Source organism: Haemaphysalis longicornis, unplaced genomic scaffold, assembly GCF_048455015.1.
Source record: "Haemaphysalis longicornis isolate Haplotype H1 unplaced genomic scaffold, Haemaphysalis longicornis Haplotype H1 scaffold_17, whole genome shotgun sequence".
In the NCBI taxonomy this organism is placed as follows: Eukaryota; Metazoa; Arthropoda; class Arachnida; order Ixodida; family Ixodidae; genus Haemaphysalis; species Haemaphysalis longicornis.
In genome coordinates, this window is record NW_027526276.1 from 823,594 (window position 1) to 849,469 (window position 25,876).

The following is a 25,876-nucleotide window of genomic DNA, read 5'->3' on the forward strand; positions in this document are numbered from 1 at the left end:
CGTGCTCTTGGGGTACAGCTGAGAATGAATCGGGTCATGAAGCGTCCTGAAGTGCAAGCCCGCTCCCCCAACTTCAGCGAACGTTGAGTGTTGTTTTTTCCAGTGTGTCGAAGTGAAAAAAAAATGCGATTCGGTTACGGTTCTGGTTCAGACGAAATCATTTCGTTCCGGTTAAGTTCTGGTTCGACAAAATCACGTACCGAACCGGTTCGCGAACCGGTTCGGGAGCTTGAACCGGTTCGCTGATTTTCACTGAAATCAGAAAAAAAAAATTAGTAGTTTAAAACGACAGTCAAATGAAATAAAAACAAAAATTAAAAATGCTGCTGTTCCCCAAAGGCAGTGGCGCAATTGCAAAGCAAACTTTAAACAATTACGAGGTATTAGAAAAACGGACGAAGTGGCGACGATTTACAACCTACTTTCTCGCCCAGATTTTATGTGGTCCTAGCAGCTATTCATAAAGCCACAACCAAGAGATATGACTGTGGGATATATTTTCTGCCTTTTCCCTTTTTGTTGACATCGCAATCGTCGCTATGGAATCGCCCATTACGCTAACCTTGAAGCCTTAAATTTAGGCCTGCGTACTGGCGCGTTAAAATACCAGCGCTTAATACCAATGGCGCGCATTTTTTATATTTGTAACAAAACAGAAAAATCCTACAGCAGGCACATAAATACTACCAATAAATTAGATTATTTGGTCACCCTGAATAATTTGTTAGCCGTCACTTTATTGAATGTGTTAGCCACACCTTTGTTAAAAGTAAGCGTTAGTTAGCGCTCAGTCACTGCATTATTGCTCTGACCACTGTAATTCCTTTTGCGATAGCGATACCGGATGTGTGCATTACAATCAGTATGTCATCACAACACCTGACCCCCGGCCGTCGTTCCGTGTGCTACATTGCGGAATCTTATAACGGATTATGGTGTTACAAAATGAAAGGGAAATTTGACGCGCAGAGCATGAGATTGTACTTTTTTGGGTATACGTTCTTTAATTCGTCCACAGCAGTACTCCCCTCCGGTACGAGTAGCCGTAGAAGTAATGTAGCGAGTTTGGCAGTCAGTACAAGTGCACCTTCGAAAAAATCCCCGCATTTCCCCGAGGGGAAGAATGTGAAAGTGCGAATGCACGAGTTGAATTTGCGCGGTTCGGTAATGTTCGCGAAAGAGAGATCACACACACACACACACACAACTACAAAGAAAGAAAGATGCATTTATTCACAGACACCTATTTGTGTTGTCGTTGTACTTGATTGCTAGAGCGGATCTCAGCTTTGAAATTTCGTGTCAGTACTCCTTTAAGCGGGTGCATTAGCCCTTCTCACGCCCGATTCCTGGCCAATCCCCCACGTGGGTATGTGCCATGTCAGCGGCCAGGCAGCGCGCGGCCATCTCCCCCCGTTGCCAAGGAAGACGAGGAGATTCCTGGCCAATCCCCCACGTGGGTATGCTATGCGGACATCGCCGGTGGACGCAGGTTCAGGGTCGCTTAAGAAGTGAATCGCACTTAAAAAAGCAGATCTGAAAGAGACAAAACCGCACCAGCAGCAAACGGCTTAGCCACTGAGCAGCTCCTGCGGTCACACTTGTCAAGTATTAACAATTTGCAGGTGTCGGACCTTTTAAACAAATTACGAAATGCAAAAAGTTTGCACACATGGGGTATGGGCTTTCGCTGCTGCGCACTGGAGCACTCCTGCAGCCTGATTGCTCCAATAAAGTCGCAGCTAGGGAAGGGCAAAGTCGTTTTATATCCCCTGCAAGCTGCCGAGAATGAGATTTCGTTTGGTCAGCTTGCACTACGCTCGCGCTTCCAGCAGCAACAGACCATTGCTACATTGGTGCTCATTCATTTCCCTTGTTCGGAGGATCGAACCATTTCGGCATTAAGCGGTAACCGTTATTTCTTTTTTCGCTTCAGTTCCGGTTCGGGTTCAGTGTGCTCAAAAAATAACGGTTCGGGTTCGGGTTCAGTTTCGGCAAGAATACCGGTTCAGTTCCGGTTTTCGGTTCGGTTCGGTTCCGCTTCGACACCCTGGTTTTTTCGCGCACAATTATCGACTGAAATGATGAACAACATCAAGCCGCAAATCATTGAGATGGGCCTGGTTTGTCATGGCTTTTACGTTTTTAGTTTGTTGTCGAATCACCCTACATTTCATGTAAATGTGTTAAAAGCAACTGTTGTGTGGCTAATTTTCACGAAGAAAATAAAATTACTTCCACGCAGCACAAGACTTGTCCGCTGTTTTTACTGCGAATCAGAAATTTGCCGTAAAATACGCTGCTGAAGTAAATACGAATTGAGCCTACATGTGCCTAAACGACAGTATTTGGTGCGTATAAATGCCTAAAAGGCTCTTTTCAGTGCCTGTTATAGGTGCCTCAAGCCTTGATTTTTTCGTTCCTAAAGTTCCGGGCTCTACTAATGAACGCACTTGTATTTTATCTACAATTTAAAATCACCACACCGGAGAGACCTCTCTGCATTAAATCCTATCTTGCGTTTGAAAGCTGCTTCAAAGAAAATACATTGACTTAAAGACCACTTATGTTCACTTCGGAGTCGGTCATGTATACAGCACATTTGAAAGTACCGCCAATCCGATTTGCTTACTACGGCTCACTTGTAACCGTCTGTGCCAAAATAAACATGATGTTTACCAGCACGCAGTATACTCTGACGACAAGAAGACATAATAAGCAGTAAACTTTCCTCGACACGTCAGCTTCTACACATTGCAAACAGTTTAACACCACTCTCCGACACCTTTTATGTTCCTCCTTCGTGCGCGCCAGAAGAGCTTTACGAGACGCGTGAAACAAACAAATGCACAAGCAAACAAAGAGAAAACCACCGTGGCTGTGGGGCCAGGAAAGAGGCTGGTTGCTTCTTTATGTTTTTAGCCCACCGTGGCGAGCTCGTGCCCGAAAAGACCGCCTGAGTAGAATGGTCGGGGAAAAAGCCGCCGGCAACGTTTAGGCGCGAGATCGCCTCATTCGCGGGATGCTGTCCTGTCACGAAAGGTTAAGTGCAGGGTCACGCACAGTCGCCTCTCTTTGGGGGGCGGCAGAAAATCCACGACTGCCTGGTTTCTTTCTAACCGCGCCAAGAATAGGGCGCAGCGGTAACGACGACTGCGCACAGCGCATGTGAGTGGAAGCAGAAAGTCGACTGTTTTCTCGCCCAGTTGCACCAAACTGGAGCAAGAAATGGAGCGGTTGGTTGGTTTCCAATTGCCAGCGTCCAACATCAGTGTACGTTAAGAAAAAAAAAAATAGTCGCCGCATAAAACTTTTAAAGAGCTACTCACGGAAATAATTGCACATAGCATCAGATGCAGTTTTCTTTGTACTGCAAAGTACATGAACAATTTGTCCAACTGAAGGAAGATCTGCGTCGCGCCACACGCGCTCTCATCCCACCGTGTGGCACAGACCTTCCCAGTGGCTTGCTCGCTGGGAGGAGGTCCTGCTGAGTAGACTTCGAGTTGGGGTGGCCCTATCTCCTGCGGTAACCCGGGCGTGGCCACCACGATACCATGCCCCGTTTACCAACACCTGCCCCTTTTGTACGGTTCCTGCCGAAGACGCCGACACCAACCACCTGCTATGGACGTGCCCTTCCCTGAGTGCAGCGAGATCCAGACACCTTCGCGGCACAGGCCTGCATCCTGGGAGACCCCCTGATCTCCAATGATGGCTGTGGGGGCCCCACCACCGCTGTCTTCTGGATTTCCTCCGGGAAACGGGTGGCAACGTGTACCTCTAAGACTCTATGCCAAAGGGCATACTATCGCAAAAAAAAAAGTTTTCTTTGTTTTGTTGCATTCATTTATAAATATGGCTCGTACCACGGGGAATATATCGGTGCTGCATAGCTGCAGCAGCTGGTGCTCGCCGGCAATAAAAAATAGTAATGAAGCACGTAGAAAGCTCGGCGCGATGAAAATGGAGTACACCAAAAGCAACAGCTTCCTGTTTGACTTGCTCGAATCCATATTGCATGTCGTGCATCGCGTGGCTGAAGAAGGAACGCGCAATGCGAAATCATACCTCAGGGAATTCCTCTGGCACGAGGCAGACAAGACCAAATCCTAGCCGAACATGATTGCATCCGATCACTGTCAAGATTAGCATGACAACCCGACCAACGGTTCCTTTATTGCGAAGGTACTACCACTGCGTGGCACTGTGAGAATGTAAATGCCGCATGGTGACATTTCCAGAACATTCCGTCGGTATTTCGGTAACACTACCGTATTGCAGGGGGGTATGTTTTATTTGAGCTTAATGCACGCAATTTTATGGCAGTGATATTACTGCATGATTCGATGATATTGTGTTTACTGCGGTGATATTGCGCAATTATTGCGATATCCTTTTTAAAGCAAAAGCTTTCTACCTCTACCCCCCAAGGGTTCTTTCGCGACCGTTGGTGTCACCAGAAAACTCCAGCGAACAAATAAAAGAATTTCCTGGCAGGGCCGGGAATCGAACCTGGAACTAATAGACTAACAAAGCGAGAGCCCGTTGTCTTACCGATTCAGCTACGAGCCCACGCGAACACAGGAAGACAAATGATGTACTCACCAAGCACATCTACGGGTTTACCCCCTGCCTTCTCGCTGAATGCCACGTGAAAGCATCACACGCCCACTCACACCCGTCTAGCGGCCATGTGCGAACCTTGCTCATGTGCTAAGAGTTACAAAAATTAAAGGAAGCTCACACCAATCCATGGAATCTCACTTTTAGTACGCCAATGTGCTAAAGCCTGTGGCCTCCAGTGTTCACGTAAAAAATCACAGCTCCTTGTCGTCCGCCCTCACGCCAAATCAAGGAATACATTCAAATACTCCTTGATGACCAGGCCATCGCTCCAAACCCCAGCATCAAGATCATGGGCCTGCACTTCCAGGCCAACACCAAGAGTGACGCTCCTTGCAGCGCCTCAAAAACAGAATTAATCTAATCATACACATGATCAGGCGAGTTGCCACCAAGACGCGAGGCCTAAAAGAATCCGGTATCTTTCGATTAATTGAAGCTTCCGTCCTCACGAGAGTTACTTACGACAAACCTTTATCTTCTTCTCGACGAGGAAGACATAGAGATGCTTTATATAATGATTAGACAGGCGGTTGAGAAGGCCATTGGTCTTCTCGTGAGTGCGTCCACACTGAGGCTGCTTAGCACGGGCTCCACAACACGGCAGAATAGCTGATAGAAGGCCATCTTTCTAACCAGAAGGTCCGACTCAGAACTGCGGTGGGTAACCGCATGCTTCACCAGATTGCCTGGGCAGCCCAGAATGTCACTCCGCTTGACGTACTCCCAGACTCTTGGCGACTAAAACTAAAGATGCTCCATTTGCTTAGAAATATGAACCCCTCACATGACGAGGGTCAACGAAAAGCACGGGCTCAAGCGCTAAACACCACCCTCGGTGGGGCTCATGCAGTTATCTACACAGACTTCTCCTAACATCGAGGGCAGCAACACGCCATCATCGTGGCTTACTCCAGAACCAACCTCCTTGCGTGTACCTCGCCTAGGAGCCAACAAATGACGGCAGAAGAAAAGGCAGCCATCACCTTGGCTCTCACTCAACCAGGGGTTCGGAGGGTAGTCACCGATTCCCAGCAAGCCTACTGGTATTACCAGTCGGGTTGGGTGTCCTGACCTGCCCTGTGCGTGCTAAAAATCCACTACCCAAACGGTTCCATTCAGCTCATCTGGACACCGCCTCACGCTTCAATGGAGGGCAACAAATGCGCCCACCCAACAAACCTGCGCTTTTACCTCCCGTGCTATGGAGCTGCACGAGGACAGTCACCCGCTTGTCACGTCCAGGGAGATAATCCAGCATTATCGCCTTCTGAGACAGACGGTACCTTCGCCTTACCCTGACCTTTCCAGAGAACAACAAACTACCCTACGGCTCATACAATCCGGGCTCCTTCCCACAGCCTACGCGTCTTCACGTACTGCATCCGAATCGCTACGACGCTGAACGTAAATTTTTCTCAGAAGTAGGAATACTCCGCCCCGTAATCGGGGTGTGTGACTTTAGCCCTGAGCACCCTCCTCTCTTTCCGTCAACTACCCAACAAGAGCAATGGGAGATGATGCTATCCAGGCCCTATCTACCTACCCAGCTTCAGCGGGTGGACAGAACACAGGCCGCGCGGACTACATATGGGCCCCACAGAAGAAGGAATCACTCCCCAAGGCTGCACTCTGGGCCGTTCAGAAATCTGAACAGAAGTATTTCTTCCTCCTCCTTCTCAGCCGCAAGTCTCGTCGCCTCCGTCCGCGGCGCAGAGACGGAGAAGTCAGATCTTCTAACACCGGGTTGGAGCTAACTTTGATTTTATAAAAAAAAAGTTTCCACTCTTGCTAGAACCAATACAACTCAACCAAACACCGTTCATGCATCATGCATTGATTTAACCTTACCAAGAATATCTCTTGGAAGTAATAAATGGTGTGGTTAAGTGCATTTTACTTCTCTCTGGTTTTGCTATTTGTAGAGCCATGTGAGTGATTTTAAGTGACGTCGCATGAGTAATCGTTACGGGTGCCGTTTACAGCTTTGCTTTCCAACCACATTCACGGGGTGGATTGGCGCGATTTTTTTTTCAGGGATTCTCCGATGCTACGCAATCCGGGATACGAAATCCACTCAGATTGCATGTTAAAAAAATGCTTGTACTAGTACTGTACAACAGCCTGTGTTTTGGAGTGTTAGTTTCTTTTTTTCTGTAGAAGAAAGCCTGCATCGCATACATTTTCTTTTTGGACCCAGAACTAGCCATTGGCTATGGGTCCAAGCAGTCTGATGATCCTTTGTACTGTATGATTTGACAAATAAAATTTAAAAAAAATGGCATGATGCAATATTGAAAAACAGCCATCCCCCAACACGCTTACTCACTGGGGTTCAGAAAGGGGGTGAGGCGAAGGATGGGCCAAAACCTTCCCTGACCCCTCCCAAGGCCACTTAGAAGAGAAGTTTCTTTACTCGGGTACAAGGAACGGGTGCAAGCTCATGTAGTGTATCACTCCGTCGAGGCGGCAGACCCAGATGTCAGCGCGCGCGCGCGTTTTGAAAAGAGATTGCGCCTGATGCGTGACATCGCTTGCCTTTCCTCACGTGACTTGATTGTCGTCACAGCAGTAATTTAGGAGCAGATTGAGGCAGCAAAATTGCGAAAACGACTCGCATCGTGCACGTTCAAAATACTCCCAATAACGCACTCCTTGCGCCACGCGGAGTAACAGCCGGCTGCGGTGATGAGGTGCACGGGCAACTTCAGTTGTCGTTCTTAAGTGGTACTCGAGTATAGGTGGCTTTGCCACCACCCCCGGGTTAGGACCAATGAGAGAAGTCATGGTTCCAAAGTCCCTTCCATCCTCCACTGCTCATAAAAAAAAAATCCCGGGCCATTTCCACTGACGTGAAACCCTGAATGGGGAAGCATGCAGCGTATAAGTGTATTATTGTCGTCTTTGGGTTCTTGCCAACTAGACGAAACCGTTGGGGTGGTAGAGGTATACAGCTTTGCTTTACAAGTCTCTTGCTTTTGAAAAACGAAGCTCTCTAGCGCGAGGCGCAAACGAATGTCCTGGTTTTGTCTTAGTACGCGTTACGAATAATTCCAGCGCGAGGCGTAAACGAATTTCCCGGTGTTTTAGTACCATGACTACACGAGATGACCATTGCGACGACGACAGGAGACACCAACATCCCCAGCCCCTAAGGACCTTTGCTCCTAAAAAAAATGGCTCCAATCCACGCTGTGAAGGTGCTTCGAAAGCCACGCAGGAAACGACACCCACAACAATTGGCCATGCGACGTCACTTGAATTCACAAACGAGGCTCTACAAAGAGTGAAACCAGAGATTCTGCCTGCCGTTACCTAGAATTCGCAGGGGCGGCATCCCAGACGCAGAAGCGTCGGCCGCGGCCGGGCTAGAGCGGCGGACGCCGCCGCTATTCGCACTTTGCAGCGAATATAGGTGGCGCGACGGGGTATCCAAAATGGAGGACGGGACGTTGATCGGAACGTCGCGTAAGCGCGTGCGTCTGGAGGAAAAAGCCGACCCGGGCCCTTTAGTGTCTCTTCAGACCATCTTTTCCCTTGCCGATGAGACACGACGGTGTTTTGTCGAAGGCGAAGCAGTTTATACTGTCAGTCACACAGTGTTTTGCGGCATCAGGGCGGCCACCGACGACATGCTGAGCATCGAGGGATTGTGCCTGCAACCGAATGGCGTCACCAGCCAACCGCACTGCGTGCACGTTTGTTGGCACTGCAGGTTCTATAAAGTATGCTACACTTCCATCCATTCTCGTAAAATTGTTCACGTGCACTTCACGAATATCTATTAAGCGCCAAGCAGAGCTTGGTAGTCGCAACCGAGCACATCGTTTTGTTATTGCCACTTGCGCAATTGTGTCGGGTTAAGAGCGAATACTGCGAGTAAAGTATAATTTTGTGGGCTGTTTTTACAAGGAAAGATCAAACGGCGTTTATGCAGGTTGCAGGTAATAATAAAATACCGGAACTAAATATCAAACGCTGAAGCCTCTGCGGCAGCTCCTGTTACATCAGCTGTGCTGTGCTTTCAGCGCGCTGTCTGAAACGACGATGCTGCAGTAACAAGTTTATTTATTTATTACCAATACCTACATCGCCCATTCCTGGGAGAAGGGAGGGGGGTTTCAGAAAGAAAAAAAAAGCAGCAAGTTCAAAACAGAAATCACACAGAATGCTAAAAAGAGAACGAAGCACGAACAACCCAACAAAGCACAAAACGCAACTGGAATAATGCATTTATTAAAAGAAACCACCACGTTAATAAAAGAACAAAGACGTTCTCCTGTTGGTTCTTGGCTTCACTTTCTTCTCGTGCTTGCGCATAGGAATGTTATGCGGCGGCACGGCGCCTTTCTTCAACCGCGCTTTCAGTCGCAGGCCATCTATTAATAAACGACACAGCCAACTTGCACGAAAAACACACCATCAATAACGAGATACCGAACTTAACTTACGGATACTGCTCCAGAAGAAGTCAGCTTTCGTGAAGTGACTACTGCAAACCCCATTGTGTTGATGACACCATTTCCAATGCGGAGCATAGTTATCCAAATCTTCCGGGCTTTTTTTATCTCTAGGAGAGGTATGAATGCTGGCTTTTCCCGGCACTGAGCGATTTCTATACTGCGGTACACAGCACATTCGATTGCTTTTTGGTTTTGCGTTCTCAATCCCCACGTTTCCGAACGCTCCGGCTGCCTTCGCCCGGGATGCCGATCATCTACAGACAGCTTCGGAAAAAAGGCGCTCGGCGGCGCCACCGTTGCTAGAAAGTGCGAATAGGGACGTGCGTCGGAAGAAAGACAACGGCGAGGAGCGTCATTCGAAGGGCGAGACAGCGGAACCTAGCCATCCCGATGTGCTAGCTCGGGGCTACACCACCGCGTGACACAAGCGCGAACACCGAAACGATTCGGCACGTGCACACAGAACACAAATAAGCCGGAATGGGAGTAAATGGCTTGTGTCATAACTCAGTACCAATTCGGAGTTTTCAAAACTCCTTCCAATGGGAGTTTCGCCTTACTCCCATTATTTCGGCAGTTTTTTCAGTAGCATATGGGAGTTTCATTTTACTGCCACTACAATGGGAGTTTACAGGGGTACCATTGGGAGTGTATTGTTTCCTCCAACTGGGAGTTTTCAGGGGGCGCATTCGAGGTTTTTTTTTTGTGTGTGTTTTTGTGTGCTTCATATATATGCGCTGCAGTTGAATTTATTACTGCATTTGGGAGTTCTTAATAAGGGCACAGGCCGCATTTTTATTTTTCGTTGGAGATCACGTAATTTCTAGTCTTTTTCCGCTTCAAACGTTGAATGGCGAAACGTGAAAAGTTTGTTTTCTGCACAGTCAATTTATTGCATAAAAATTACATGAATACGATACACGTGTGAACACGTTAATAAGACAATAAAAACACTGAATCAACAAAACACCTACATCGAGAACACAAGGTATCTTGGTAAAAACTTTATCTACTACAACACTCCTCAACTAAAAAAATTTAAGCCATTTGCAAACAATGAGGTCAGCATGTCGTCGGTGCGCTGTTTGCTTGCACCTGCCTCCCAAACGCTGACGTTGCCGCACCCCCTGGCACGTTCTTCTGGAAGCCACAACAGCACATTGATTAGGGGGATAGCAAAACGCTTTAAATCTGCGGTAACAAATACATAAGCATATTGTGCATCTGACCTAAAAAAAAAATAAAAAAAGAAACGGCACTGTAAAGACGCTGAACTTGTCACTCTTGTGTCCAACTTTCCGTAATGTCTGAATCTTTGTTTAAAGCTACGCAAAATTGCACTTCTGTCCGAGACACCTGCGCTCACTAGTTCGTCAAAACGAAGTGTTCTGCTGTTCAAAAAGGTGCGCGACCCTTGTGGCGACCAACTTCTCAAAATGCTTCCTTTCCCTCTTTTCCTTGCCTGTAGTGTTCTGGGAACGAGCTTCAGGTTTTACCCCCCGCACTGCCCCTCTCTCCCCTCACCGAAAGTTAAGGAAAAATTTCGGTCGGTGTGACACCTGCGCGTGCCCCCCTTCAAAAAAAAAATAAATAAAATAAGCAGTCGTCTGTCGACTCTACAGAATGCTCCCTCGAATGGAGTTTGCTGGTTATAGTTACACGCGCCTAGCGTACGGAGAGCTCCCACGGGGCCCCGACCTTCTCCCTTTCCAGTGAAAGCAATTAATCGCCGGCGGCACGCGGCAGTCACCCTCCTCGTAGCAGGCGCGGCTGGCACCACACCTACTTCTCAATAAAAGCGGCCGCACTGCGACGTTTGACCGGCCAACTTCACCCTCGCTTGCCAGTAAGCCACAGACACAGCCTAACTACAGTGGCCTAACAAAAACACCTAACAGCCGTCCACAGTTCGGACAGTTTTCATTCTGCTTGCGAGTGTGAATGAGTGAGTGTTCCGCTCGAGACCCGCGCAAATACGCATTGCTTTCACACCGTTCGGCCTCCCCAATGACGTTCCGGGCATGGTGCCGTCTTTCACGCACAACGCTCACCTCCAGTGGCGGAGAATCGCCCGTGCAGTGGCGCGGGAAACACGTTGAGTTTATTTGACGCTAGAAGGGGCACAAGTCTCCCAAAATGTTGCGTACAATAAAAAACGTGAAAATCTTACCTTCAACCACCTCGCAAAGGCACAACCATGTTGTTTTTAACGAGCCACTCTCAGCGATCACTGCATTTAGGCCTCGCGTCGGCTGGCTGGCGTATACCGTCGGCTCGAAAGTCGGTGACACGGAGGCGACGTTGCAGTCCGTCGCACGTCAGTCCAGGCTGGTTCCACAATGTTCGCAACGAGCTTCGGTTGTTGGGAAGCACTTCACATCCGTTCGTCCGGCCGCAAGTTCACACTGGCAAGAAATTTTCGGGGACGCTGGAGCTTACACGACACACGACACCAACTGGCAGCCATTTTGTAAGGACGCGTAGAGGAGGAAGGGGTGAAGGAGGAGGAGAAGGAAATGGAGGCGGCGTGGGAGTTTTTAATACTCCCATTAGGACAAACGCAGTAATCACAGCCAGATACTGCGTTTTGTGAAGAGGTACAACCGTGGTAAATGCGCTTATTTACGACGGCTTGTGGCCCCCGGTGTAAACTGGCAGTTTTTCCACCATCATACTACCACAAGTGGGAGCAGGCCGCCTGTCGTGAGGAGTTTAAAAGACGTATTCCAGCCAAGAAACTCCCATTCAGGCTAACTTGTGTTTTGTGTGTGGGCTTAGGGATTTCCATTTATACAGATTTAAAGGAGTTAGTTTAGTAAGTTTGAGAATTGCCAGAAAGCTAAGTGAACTCTTATGATCGCTATTTATCAGGACCAATTGCTCCTTTCGCCTTTTGTAATGCCTGTTAAAGGAGCCATGAAGAGAAAATACAAGTTGGGTTTATTAGAAAGACTCCTTAGTCCCGATAACGATGATGCCCATATCATCGCAATTTTCGAAAAAATAACGGAGGTATGAAAGAAAACGTGTGAAGCAGGCGCGACCCCCTAGCCGATTTCCCGCAACTTTTCTGTGACGTCACGGAACCTTGTTTGGGCGATTGGCGGCCGCCTAACTGACCTGTCGCGACGACACATGACTGGACGTCTGTAATGGGGCCTCTAGTTCCATTTGACCGCATCACTTGAATGCTAACGTGCAGTTAACGCACTGAAAATTATGTTTTATTGTTGGCCCGTATGACGTCATTCTTGCTCATAACACGTCACTGTGGCGCGCAATTTGAAAGTTTTTAAATACTTCTTGCTTTTTTTTTTCGTTAAAAAACATCTTTTGGGGCTGTAATGGAGCTGAGTGAGATTCTGAATCCTAGTTCTTTCAAATTAAACGAAGTTGTATTTTCTCGTCATGGCTCCTTTAAAACACAACCGAATTGGCATTCCCCAATTTAGAAAACGGAGGTAGTGTTTGTCTAGCGGCCAAGGGTCTGTATGGGGTCTCTACCAGGTGCTGTCGAACAAGTTAATCAAGCCGTGCGAAGGAAGCGTGCAATGTACGAGAAACTGATTGATTGATTGATTTTAGGGTTTAACGCGCCGACGCAACGCAGGCGATGAGGCGCGCCGTAGTGGAGGGCTCCGGATTAATTTTGACCACCTGGGGATCTTTAACGTGCGCCGAAATCTCGTACACACGGGCGTTTTTGCTTTTCGCCTCCATCAGAAAAGCGGCCGCCGCGGCTGGGAATCGAACCCGCGACCTCGTGCTCAGCAGCGCAACGCCTTAGCCACTGAACCACCGCGGCGGGTTGGACGAGAAACTGCGCCAAAACAACCGTCGCTAAATCTGACGACAAAGCCGAGTCGCGCCGATGCGCCCGACGGCGTGAGCGCGTGAGGAACGTGGGTAAATTCGCCGCGCCATCTACACTGGGCTCCGTGAGTGACAACCGCCCTCAACCTCCGCAGCCGCCTTGGGAGTTTCTTGTCCCGCACGCCACGAAAGAACCGTAGGCTGGCAGAGCAGGAAAACTTTGCTTTAAAATAGGTTTGAAAATTTAATAACCAAAAAACAACCGGTTTCACCTACGTTATAAAAATGGGTGGGTGACATTTTATTTGTCGTGGGAGTGCATACTTACCCTAACGGCTTGTGAAACTCAGATCTCTTGATAAGCTTTTCGCCAATGGTCGTCTAGGAAGCATCCAAGCCCGATATCACGGCTCTACAGGCTACTGAAACTCCTGAGAAATTATCGGATCTCACACCTAATGAAGAGCTGTTTGAAGCAGGCGAAGCAACAAACGGACGAAAGGAAACCATAACTGAAAGTACAGTGAAGTGCATTTATTAAAGCGCCGTTATTGTTGGATGTAGCGTCGAGTTTAGCATGTGCCATCGAATTTTCGGCTCTTGTTCGGATAGCTAGAGCTGCACTTCACTTGCAATCGGCAGCAGAAGATGAAACAGCTTCAACTGTTCCCGGCCGCCGCAGAAACTACCGTCATGGCGTCACACTGCTTTGCCGTGTGTTTCAGGCTATTTCAGGCTTCAGCATATTTATAGTCACCCATTTTTATGGTTGGCGCATTCAAGCGAGCCACGAATGACGCAGTGCGTGGTTGATGGCGGCCTGGGGTTGCTTGTTGAAATTTCTGGGTCAGTTTTTACCTATCCTTTATAACCGCACAACTAAAATAAAAAAAACGAACAACAACAGCGCAGACAACTATCAAGAACAACCGGAAAACCTGAAGCTAGTTCAACTTAAGACATTTTTTGCACACGCACTAATGTTAAACGTTTTTGGAAGTAGCAGTTACCGAATCGAGCAATGATTGAGTGAGTCGCTGTTAGGTGCTATAATGTGCTTCTGTGAAAAACATACGTGAAAATGGCAGTGGTTTCTGTATAGCTGCGTACGCGCGAATGAAAAGTTCTCCCGTAACTCTTCCCGCAGTTCAAGAGGAGCGAGACCCATAAATGTACTGGTATTACTCGAAGCAGGCAGGCAGGCAGGCAGGCTTGTCTGGCACTGCTCGGAAATAGAAAGCGAAACGAGATTTTTCCCCTCGCTCATTAGAGACGCCCGTTCTGGCGATTCCAGCTTCGACCGGAGGGGTCCGGGGAAAGTGCGGGCGACATTGCTTTGCGGGGAAGCACCACTGGCTGACCCGAGCCGCCGCGGTGTTACCGGCACACAAAAGGTTAAGTGGGCCAGCCCGGGCCGCACGCCACCGGACGATGGGTGCCTGCCTATGCGCCGCTTTTGTGGCACGCTACACCGGCGACGCAATGAGATCGCACGAGCGTGAGACCAGAACGGCAGGGGGAGGCGGGGAGGCCCCGATGCATGCCCGGAGAAGCGTGTGACGCGCTGTAATTTGCTCGGGCTGGCCGGCCGAGGGGGGCTAGCCGCGTCGGCAACGTTTCTCGCACTGCGGTAGACGGGAAAGGGAAGGGAGACGCTGTGGTGGCCGAGGGCGCGACGGATTGTATCAAAGCCAGGCGCCTAAGCGGTTACCCAGCAGGTAGGCGCGGACTCTATATAGTATGCTGTACTATATATATTGCAAAGCTGAGAATTGGAGACGGCAAGCGGCAACGTTCAGGTCCATTTATGTGGAAGCCGGGGCGGAAGACAGCAAGATGGAGACCGAGCTTCGTTGTTGATGGTGAGCCGGTGATGATGAGCATGTACAGCCATGGAGTTTCTTGACTAAGAAACTCCACTTGTACAGGAGATGATGTGGTATCCGCAAGCTACTGGTGATGATGATTGCTACTTACGGTGCCAAATTACCCATTTCAGGAAACAAGACTCAAACTCACCTCACAATATATGTGTATGTATGCGTGTAATACACTCATACAGTAGCTGGCTGACTCTGGATTTTTCGCTGATTGAAGAGATTCCGTTGTCTATAGCACAGAGTAAGAAGGAGGGCGGGTGCTTTCTCGCGCGCGATATTACCGCGTGCGTGTTCATTGTGATATTTCTTGGTTCTCAATAAAGTACGCATATTCCCTTACCATTCTGTGTAATGAAGGGACGGAGCGAGCCATTCCATAGATGAAGAACTCCACAACCCAAACTGCGTTTCACCTTTGGGTCTGCAGAACGACAGACCAAACGTTCCCAATGGTCTGTCCCAACGTTACTAGAATATTAGTAACGTTGGTCTGTCCTACCAAACATGGTATATAACGAAACTCGAACGATGCGGCTGGTCAACTAGGGACGTCCAAACTATAGTGGTAAACGTTGCTTTGTCACGAAAATATTCACAAGAACAGCTCGAGCACCTGTCATGTTGAAGGTTGGTTGTACAGTAGTTGTATATATGTTTGACCACTTTCTAACGTAAAACCCCATGCGTAACCCACTAAAAGATGCATACTGAACTGTACTAAAGTCAACTGGCTTTTTTGCAAGTGGTGTCGACAGGGTAGTAGAACCAAATGTGTTCGTGCAGACATGCCCCATTCGGTTCCCAGCCGCGGCGGCCGCTTTTCTGATGAAGGCGAAAAGCGAAAACGCCCGTATGTACGATATTTCGGCACACGTTAAGGATCCCCTGCAAGTGGTCAAAATTAATCCGGAGCCCTCCACTACAGCGCGCCTCATCGCCTGGGTTGCGTTGGCGCATTAAACCCTACAATCAATCAATCAATCAATCAATCAATCAATCAATCAATCAATCAATCAATCAATCAATCAATCAATCAATCAATCAATCAATCAATCAATCAATCAATCAGCAATGCACATGGTCATAAAGAAGGAACGGCAGACCGTTTTAAAATGAAAATGCACTAAATGTTTTACTTCGATGAGTTAAAGATTCAGTACGTTGCGAATTATACAGTTGCTTTTCATGTGCACAATGACTGATTTGTCTTCAAGGCCCGCTCACATTTGCGAAAAGTGTGATTGCATACAACTAGCAGTGTGCGCATTCGGCACCTGTGTGAATTTAGTGAAAAGTTGTTTAACGATTTTCAGCTGCGCTTTCCATAGCTCGAACGCAATTAATTTTTCCAGCGAAGTTTCAGGCCTAAACAGCCTGAACCATCGCACAACGCATTCACAATTGCAGTGCACCCGCCTGTAGCCACCAGGGTAAAAACGGGTGGTTCGGAAAGATCCTGTAATGTGGAAGCTGCGATGTGCGATACGTCTAACGACGTCTAATGACATTACCTACCAATCTGTCGAAAGAAGAGCGATAAAGAAACGCGAAGCTTTCCAAAATCACGTCCAACACCAAACGAACCAACCCAAAAGCGAGCGGACCATTTACTGCACTGCGATTGTGCTCCCTAGAGAGTTTCTGATACGGCCCAAATCCAATCCAATCCAAAACCCTCTCCAAATCCAAACTCATTCGACCGTTCCGGAACGGCGCAAGCGGATAGACGTCGTCTTCATATCGCGAGGGGCCCAGGTTTGACTCCGACCAGCAGAAGCGTTTTGCTTTAATTCACTTCACCCCTCACGATCATTATCTTCGTCAGAGAAAGTCGGCTGTTCTCCAGTGCGTTTTTCGTGGACTAAAGGCGACATCAGTGAGAGGCTGAAGGCTTCACTTTATAACTCTTGACTAGTCAAGCAAGAACGTTTTTGTTATCTTATGCTGTAAATTCAATTATGGAGATCTGATACACTAGAGAATAGATGTCCCCGAAAGCCGATCCGCATCCTTGTTTACGCCATAGGAGCGACCTGAGTCATAACCTGGCATGAATTAAAAGAGAAAACAGGCGTAGCGAAGTCGACTAATGAACGGCGTCATATACGCTCATCCTAGACAAGTCTCATAACATTCATCCAATGCGTCTTCGAATTACATCACCGCTTCGACACTTCACTAAGCCCAGCCTTCACCAAGTTTAGTACAACCCAATTTTTCTATAATTAGCACGGGCACCTATTAAAGACTAAGGTCAGAACACTCTTTTCTTGAGGTGATTATATTGGGCGCTCCAACTCCAACAAACGAGAAGACGCCGCGCGTATACAATAGCCGGAGATATGCGCAATAAACAAAATAAAGGAACGCATTAGAGGCGACTTGAGCCATCTTTAAAGGGACCCGGGCACTTGGCCTATATTTACGCATTCTCTCCTTTTTTTCTCCTAAGAAGAACTGCGAAACGTAATGTTATCGACATCAAATAACGAAAATGCTTTATTTCTTCGTCGCAGCAGGTGCGTTCGGCAGTCGAATGTTTCCATGACTGCAAGTTGAAGCAGAAGCAAAAAGAAAACTCCCACCTCCCCTCGCGGGAACCCCTGTGTAGATGCGACGCATAGGCGGAGCGGCGAAGGGACCGCGTTTTATAGCGCGCATAACGTTGAGGGGACTGCGTAAGCCGGTCCCAGTCGATGACGACGTTGGCGTACTTGTAAAGCGGCGTGGACTCTAGGTGTTTGAGCCATGCGTGGATGTTGCTTCGCCGGAGAACGGCACACCGGTTATATGCGCAGCGCGCCCGAAGGAGAGGAAACCGCGGAAGAGAGAGTACTGCACATGCGCCGGCCCCAGCGCGTCTGCCGCGGCTATGACGCAACGTGCCGCGGCTATGACGCAACACAATCCAACACAATCCACTTTAATCCAATCCAAATCCAAATCCAAGCCAAGCCAAGCCAAGCCAAGCCAATCCAAGCCAATCCAATCGAATCCAATCCAATGCCCCTCGCGAAAGAGTGTTCGCTATCGGAGAGAAGAGGGGGTGAGCGGCGGAGAGCGCAGCTGGCGCGGCGAGAAGAATGGGGGAGGGGTGGACAACGCCGACGACAACGACGACGACGCCGGAGGGACAAGGCGAGTGAATCAGATGCTCTGAATCTAAAACGGCGGTATTGCTTGTGTGACGTCCTTCAAGCGCTTAAGCAACGTGCAGACTTTATAAGACAGCGAGAAAGAGGAAACATCTTTCAAAAGCGTTCTTCAGTTACCTGATAAATAGAAAACAACCAGATTTGGCTGGGGTGAGGAATGAACGCGGTTATTGGCCATGTACTAAAACCGTTTTAGATGCTTAAAAGGAACTGACAAAAAGTTTTGGCAACCTATCATACAACGTTATCTGTCAGAGCACACCTGCGAGTCCGTACGGCGGGTTCAGTGAGACGTACTAATTGCGTTTGATGCCCCCCTCACCGCCCCTCCCCCCCCCCCTCCTTGATCAACTAACCGCGTGTTCTCGGTGGGTGCTTACAGCACAAGTGTTAATAAAAGAGCAGTGAGCTTTGCTGTTTCGAATGCTGAGGTAAAAAATTGGCCGCGTATCTGTTCATTTCATTGCAAAGGTCGTCAAAAGACGATAGTCTTTGTGGACATTTGCCAAGGAAATTCCCCCCCTTCGCTTTCCCGTTCACTTCTCATGCTGTTCCTGTTCCGTCGCGCTCATCCCAAGGTAAACACACTAAAGGTTTGCTCAAGGCGATTTGAATTCACCGCGTTCCACTGCTGCAGGCGGGGTTCCTCGATGCCAGCGCTGCAGTACGGCGGAGACGCGCGTGAATAGAGGCGGCCGACTACAAGGTCTAGAACCGCGTGGCCGTGCTCCACGTGCGTTCCAAGCAGGTCGTTGAACCTAGCTAGTGGTGCTGTTGCCACGTGATTTGTCATATCCCGCCCGGAGGTGGCGCGGGCAACAGCAGGCGGTACGCGTTGTTCTTGCAGTAGATGTAGAATATAATTTGGTATCGAAAAACCAAGCATCCAGGATTTTTTAAATAAAGGAACACTGTAAATATCCCTTGTGAACTAATTTCCTGTCTTACATTTGCATAATGTCTTGTTCTTGTTCAACAAAGTTGGCAAGTATGAACATATAAACAGGGCTTAGACGGTTACATTTGGCTGTGAGTATAAAAGACTACTGCGCAGTAAGCATTTTGGCCGGGTGGCTGAATCGAGTTACAGACAGACATACAGACAGACCAAAATTTCTGGGTTTAAGTAGCCCAAGAAGGACTATCTCCTTTAAAAGTTAGCTGGCGATTACGACCCTCCGTAACGCGAAATTTCGCGCAGGGCGAACTGCGGTCTAAAGGCTGACGAACGGCGCACACCTGCTGCGTCTGACGTAGTGGCGGCCGTATCAGCGAAGCACGAAGGCGCGCGATAAACTCTGGCGTTCTCTCGTAGCGCGTCGCCGCGGGGGACCGTGTCTCGCGCCTTTCGCCACACTTTCATCCAGTCTTTCATCCTCCGGTTTCCTGTTTGTTCCATTTCGTTTGTCGCTGGTCCCGTCTTCGTTCGCTCGGTTACAACGAGGAACGACGGCGCGGCGGAACCACAGGAGCTGGCGCTGACTGCTGCGCACTAACGCACTAAAAAAAAAAGAACCCTCCCAGGCGCCGTAAGGAACCACAACTCGCTAACTCTCCGTAACTTGTGTGACCGTCTGTAGAGACGAGAGACACAGCGGCTGTCGAAACACTCAGATTTAATGGCGGGAAAGAAAAATGATACAGATCGCGCGCTCGCGCTGCATAAACAGGTCTTTCTTCTTCGTCTTCTTCTTGATGCTTGAGGGGAATATTTTACACCGTCTAAATGATTTTGGTCTGCACTTTGCGGGCAGGTGATTTTACGTACCGAAGTTGTTATTCTGGTCTTATGCTCTTTAACCTGGGACCAGGTGAAAATTCTTATTAATGCATAGCATTCTTTGCCGAGTACCCCCACAGCCAGGGCCGTGTAACGCCCTGCATTTTCACAAAAAATGGAGATATCGCGAAAATTTATACTGTAATCGTTATAATAGCGTAAATACAGATATTTAGCCGAAGAAAATTTTGAAAAACTGAAAAAAATATAAAAAAAATATAAAATTATTACGGAAACTTGCGAACCGTGTACCGGACTGCATTTCCACAATAGGGCAGATTTCCCGAAAGTTCCAAAAGTAATCGTTATAATAATGTAAATGGAGATAATTGGTCGCACATTACTTTGAAAAACTACAAAATAAGAAATTGAAAAATTAAAAAAAATTACAGAAAATGGCAAAACGGATAACGCATAGCATTTCCACAATATTGCAGATTTCGCGAAAGTTCCACCTGCAATCGTTATAATTGTGTAAATGGAGATATGTCGGACAGGATTCCGAGAAAAAAACAAAAAAAGCTGTAAAAAACTCATACTCAGGACAAGCGGCATAGGAATGCCATGCATTTGTAGATAATTCTTTGAATTTCTGCAGAATTTTTCGTGCCAATTTTTCCTCTGCCGTATTGTTGTGCTCTGTGTAAAAGTTGAAATTACGGTCCTCCACGCTAAAGCAGCTGCTGTCTTTTGAGGCACGTTGCAATGGTTGGAAGACCGGGGATCGGTTTAGACCACCTGCGGGAAAATTTTGTACGTGCGGGTGTTGTTGTTTTTCGCCGCATTACAATATCACGCGTCGCGGCTAGGAATGATTTTTCTCGCGCTCCGCAGAACGACTCGATTAGTACCGTTTAACCAACCAGCCACCGCAAATTGCCAGGCCAGAAGCGAACGTCAGTCCTTTCCATCGGCGGTTTCAGGCATTGCATTTTCGCTTGCGGAAGAAAGCAAGCGCGGAGGAAAAAAAAAGATGAGAGGTATACATGTCTGGAACTGAAACAAAAACTGGAAAGGAGATGGGGTTATTGAATAAAGGAGATTGAAAAAGGACAGCACCTGTAATTGCAGCCTGCCAAATGGCGTCGTTATCCGTTACGCATATCCATAAGCGTTCGCTAACCACGACGAGGCGCACTGCAGGTGTGAGGAGAGGAGAGAACTGCACTTTGCGGCTCCAAGAGGCCCTATTGCAAAGACGTTGACCTGCAGAGCCCAAAGGCCGCGCCGCAAGGTCGGAAGGTGAGGCTGAGACGTACGCACGTTCCAGAGGATGTTCCGGATGAGGGTCAGGAGGAGAGCGTGGTCGTAAACATTTGCTCTGTCCCGTGCGTGACCCCCGTCATCAAGAGCTAAATCGTGAGGCGGACGCCGATTGCAGCGTCGCCGTGAGAACCCGTGCGTGATTGAGCCGTGGATCATAAAGGAACGCACTGAATCGGGGATGGATGCGCGCGTTGAGAAGTGAAGAACGTAAGCTTTTGTACCCAGCAGATGCGAATACGGTGTGGCGGCAGGGTGTATTCGCGAAGGGAAGCCTGACCAGAGTGCTGACTCATTATGGAAGACACTCAAAGACCCAAATGGTGGAAAAGAGAAACGCGCATTTTTGTCTTTACAACGTTTTGTGCCTTCACGCCGTTTTTCGGTATGTCCGGGTCGAAGAAGGTGGTCGGACTGCGTGAAATACTAAGACTAACACAACTGTTACCGGGATGGGAGAATCCTTAAGGTGACAAACATCAGTTATGAAATTTCGAATGAAAGGTGCGAATAGTTCTGATTAAAAAAAAAATCACGCCATATCCACGGAATGAATGATGATAAGTGGGGCGAAGCTCGAGAGGGGGAGATCATCGGTAACCGTAACTCTCCCGTGAAAGGTCGCCCATTACATGATTAAGAAAGACGTAAGACTGTGTGCGTACATTGTACAAGTCAACTTTTATTTTGTTCTTTTATTTTGTTCTTGTTCGTTTGTTGTTTCGTTTCTTCGTTTGTTCTTTTCATTTCGTCGTTGTCATGTCTGGATTGCGAGGTCCCTTCATTACGACGGCTTTATGATCTGTGAAATTAAGCGAGAGAGGTTCTTGTACTGGCTGCAATGGGAAGTTTGCAAACACTAAGTCTATACACGTTCCTCGGATCGTGGTTGGGTTCATATGGATGCATCTGAGTGCGTATTTGAAGAAAGAACTTTTATTTAGGGCGAACTTGTGCCCGAACAAGACGAGAGGAAACGAGCAAAGGTCCTTGCGTCTCGTTCGATCTCCGAGAACGACTGCCTGCGTTCGTGGCGTGATCTCTTGCGTGATCTCCCCATCGCAGTGCACGTGCGCTCGCGCCTCCGTTGGCGAACACAGACAAGCTCGCGCTCCCGGTGCCGAGTTTGCGCTGCCGGTTGCAGCCGGTTCTTGCGCGTGCAACGCGGCCCACTTTGCGACATCTCCGAAAGCATGCGGCGGTCACGTACCACGAGACACAAGGGATGGACAGACCCATGGCTTAAGGAGCTTCGCCCCTAAAAGGGCAGCCTAAAGGAGAGGATTTTGATTTGATGATAGATATCAAATTTGACAGTTAAAAAAAGGGGATGTGTCTCAGCACGGCAAAATTTTCCAGGCCACACCGAACGTTTCTGGGCCGCGATAAGAAAACGAAATTTTGACATAGATTGTACCTGCGCAATGAGGAACTGGTTTGTGGGATTGATCTTTTTGCAGTGCCTGCGTTTCAAATTCTGCGGATTGATAAAAAAGGAGTAGCAAAAAGTGCGTAAAATCGAAAGGTTTTGTGAACCATTCCACGCTGAGATGGCGCATGACAAGCGAGGCTGAGGTGACAGAGAAATTTGCATTCACTCTTGACGACGGCACGCAGCGACTAGCCGTGCTTCGACGTCATTCAATCTTGGTGGATAGTCTGGAGTCAGCAAAACTTCTTACGGTGAAACCTTACTCACAACGTAACTCACACATACACAAAGTTCGCTACTGAACTGATCGGCGTACGGAGTTAGCTTTTGCGCGCTTCGCTTGCTTTTGTTTGGTGTGACTGAGTCCAGGTTGGCTACAGTCGCAAAAAATGATATTTTATGGGTTTTTTGCGTCACCTTTCTCTTAGAGAAGGGGGACACTAAAAACTATGAAACATGTACATGTACAACCCCGATCAAAATTTTACGGGCCAGGAAAATAGCAATTTTAGGTAGCAGCCCAACAAACTGCCGTGTGCAGTAGATGTCGTATAGTTACTGAAGTAATGAAAGATACGGCCCATAGCTAACCGGGCTGCCGCGCGGCAGAACAATAACCAAAAATTGCTGCTTTCGTGGTCCGTAAACGTTTGATCGTGGCTGTACATGCGAGAAAAATCTTCGTATACTGCTGTTTTTTACAGCGTCTGCGTGCTATCCCAACTTTCGCACCAAGCGTCAAGACAACGACGCAAGATGTCCATTTTTTCATTCTTGAGCCTTATTTTTAGCCCAAACTGCACTCCCTTGTACGCAGACAACCTATGTGACTGCTATCATCGGTGTAACAAACAGGTCGTGTAAATAATATACGTTAAATTTGAAATGCTTAAACCACGACAACATTATTGTAAGAAGAATGTATTTGGTTCGTACAACCAACCAACTGTGGCGCAATTTGCAAAAGTATGCTGATTTCCTCACCTGTCACCTCATGGGCGTGCCCTCTTTCCCCCTGAAACCTGTGCACGACACTGCCGGGTGTCTTTTAGCCAAAGAGTTTGAACGCACGAACATTGCGTGGGAAGATGGATCACACGCGAGCAAAAGCATTCAACCCGGACAGATCAAGCAGGCGCCTTACGCAAAAAATATCCGGCCACTCTCACGGATGGCAAGAAAAAAAAATAAGCCTGCGGCGTAAACGTTTCACGTATACGCCGAAGCGCACAGAATGGGTGAAACCTGATGGTTCCTCCGAGACATTCGCTTAGGAAATGCAGCGTCGTTTGATTCGCGCATGAGCGCGCCTCGATAAAGGGATGGTCACAGGAACCTTCCAAAAGCTGTTCAAAATGAAAAAAAAGAAAGAAAAAGCACATGCACTGTTGGCCGCAAAAACGTTTCAAACCCAGGTAATAAGAAAATATCGAGGCGGTGGTGGTTTCGAAAGACGAAACGACGTTGAAGAGCGGACCAGGCAAAGCGAGAGAAAAGAGCAAGCAGCAACACGTAACTCGAACGTGTTCCCCGCACGGCTAGATAAGGAGGACGTCAAACAGCGGACGTGGGTCGGTGATCTGTTTGATTGAGCTGCTGTTTGTAGAACGCGTGGGCTTTCCAGTTTCTGTTCAAACGATGAGCTTCGAAATGGCTCGCGCGCTGTCGATCCCGCGTGGTGGAGCAATCACAGGTCGTTACGGGAACGGACACGAGACGCTCATGTACGACTGGCGCAATGTGGAAGGCAAACTGATACAGGCGGCGGAAAAAGGAGGCCACGTCTTCCTCGTTGCATGGCCGATCGTAAAAAAAAAAGGTCGAGAGAGAATATCGCCGGACTTGAGCGTGTTCTGTAACAACAGGAAGGTTCTTCGCGCAGAAATTGAGCTCTAGTTTAGCCTGTCGTTGCTGAAGCTTGTGGTATCAGCTGCAGAGCTACTTGCCATCAAGTTTAATGCGCCGCAAAGTAAACCCGGCAGTGGCAACCTAGTTCAGTGGTGGCAAGCGTCATCATCATCGTAATCATCATCACTAGTTTATCTACGCCCACTGCAGGGCACAGACATCTACCATTAATCTCAAACTATCCCGGTCCTGTGACAACTGCGACCAATTTATCTCCGCAAACTTCTTGATCTCATCGGCCCATCGTAACTTTCTGCCGCCCCCTGCAACGCTTGCCTTCTCTAGGGATCCACTCTGTTGCCCTTAATGACCAACGGTTATCTCGCCTTCGCATTACATGCCCTGCCCATGTCCATTTCTCCTTCTTAATTTGTACTAATATGTCCTTAACACGTGTTTGTTCCCTGACCCACTCCGCTCTCTTCTTGTCCCTATCATCTTGCTTTCCATTTCTCGCTGAGTCGTCCTGATTTTAAGTTGAACCGTAGGTGAGCAGCAGTAAGATGCAGCTGTCATACACTTTCCCCTTCAGGGACAATGGTATACGCTGCCATTCATTATCTGAGGGTGCCTGCCGAATGCACGCCACCCCATTCCAATCAGGCAATCCAATGGCAATCAGGGCGTGATTTATGCAGGTGAGTTAGCCGTGGAAATCGAGAATTCGCTCTCATCCCCGGCTGTAAGGCGTGCGTGACAAGACGACCAGCAAAACTGTGGGCTATACGCATACCTAACCTGGCAAAAATCTTATGGCTTTTTGAAAACGATTGTTTTTCACGACGGCGGCAGCGGAGAAGCAATTACCGCACCAGTCAAAGGCAGTGCAGTAATGAGCGAAGAACGCGAAAGTGTGGCATACCGTCGTTTTTGCCAGTTTTCTGGCGGTTAAAATTTGGCTTGTTTTTTTTCCACCTTTATTCTGGGTTTATTCACGTGAAAATGAAAAAAATATATATATGCGGGTTTAGTTACGCCCGGCAAACACTATGGACCAAATTTGTTCGTGCATTAGATTACCGCGCTGAGGATGTAAGAAAGGACAAGTTGTATTTTTATTGGAACTCACCGAAGAGCTGAGAAACAGTACAGACGCAGTTTTTAGTCGTCCGGCGTTGTGAAGACGATAGCCTTTCTTGGGCTACTTAAACCCTGAAATTTTGGTCTGTCTGTCTGTCTGTCTGTCTGTCTGTATGTTTGACTCGATTCAGCCACCCGGCCAAAGAGGAAAGATGCCTGCGCAATAGTCTTATATACTCACAGCGAAATCTAAACGTCAAAGTCCGGTTTATATGTTCATACTTGTCAACATTGTTGAACAAGAACAAAACATTGCACAAAAATACGACAGCAAATTAATACACAAGGGATATTTACAGTGTTTCTTTATTTAAAAATTCACGGATGCTTGGTTGTTGCGAAATGAAATACTACATTTACCGCAGAAAAAAAGATCACACTGTCGCCTACTGTCACCCGCGCCACTATAGCTTCTGGCGGGATTTTAGGAACTCAAGCGGAAACAGTTGCGAAAGGTTCCACTAGACAGGTTCCAC

At 48.0% G+C, this 25,876-nt stretch overlaps 1 protein-coding gene across 1 annotated transcript in view; it reads left to right on the forward strand.

Moving 5' to 3' along the window:
- Positions 1-2,081: 2,081 nt before the first annotated feature.
- Positions 2,082-25,876, forward strand: part of LOC144166424 (uncharacterized) — a 96,461-nt gene continuing 72,666 nt past the window's right edge. The window contains exon 1 of the mRNA XM_077695950.1: positions 2,082-2,123. Within this exon, the coding sequence (XP_077552076.1) occupies positions 2,082-2,123 (42 nt within the window). The remainder of the gene's footprint in view (positions 2,124-25,876) is intronic.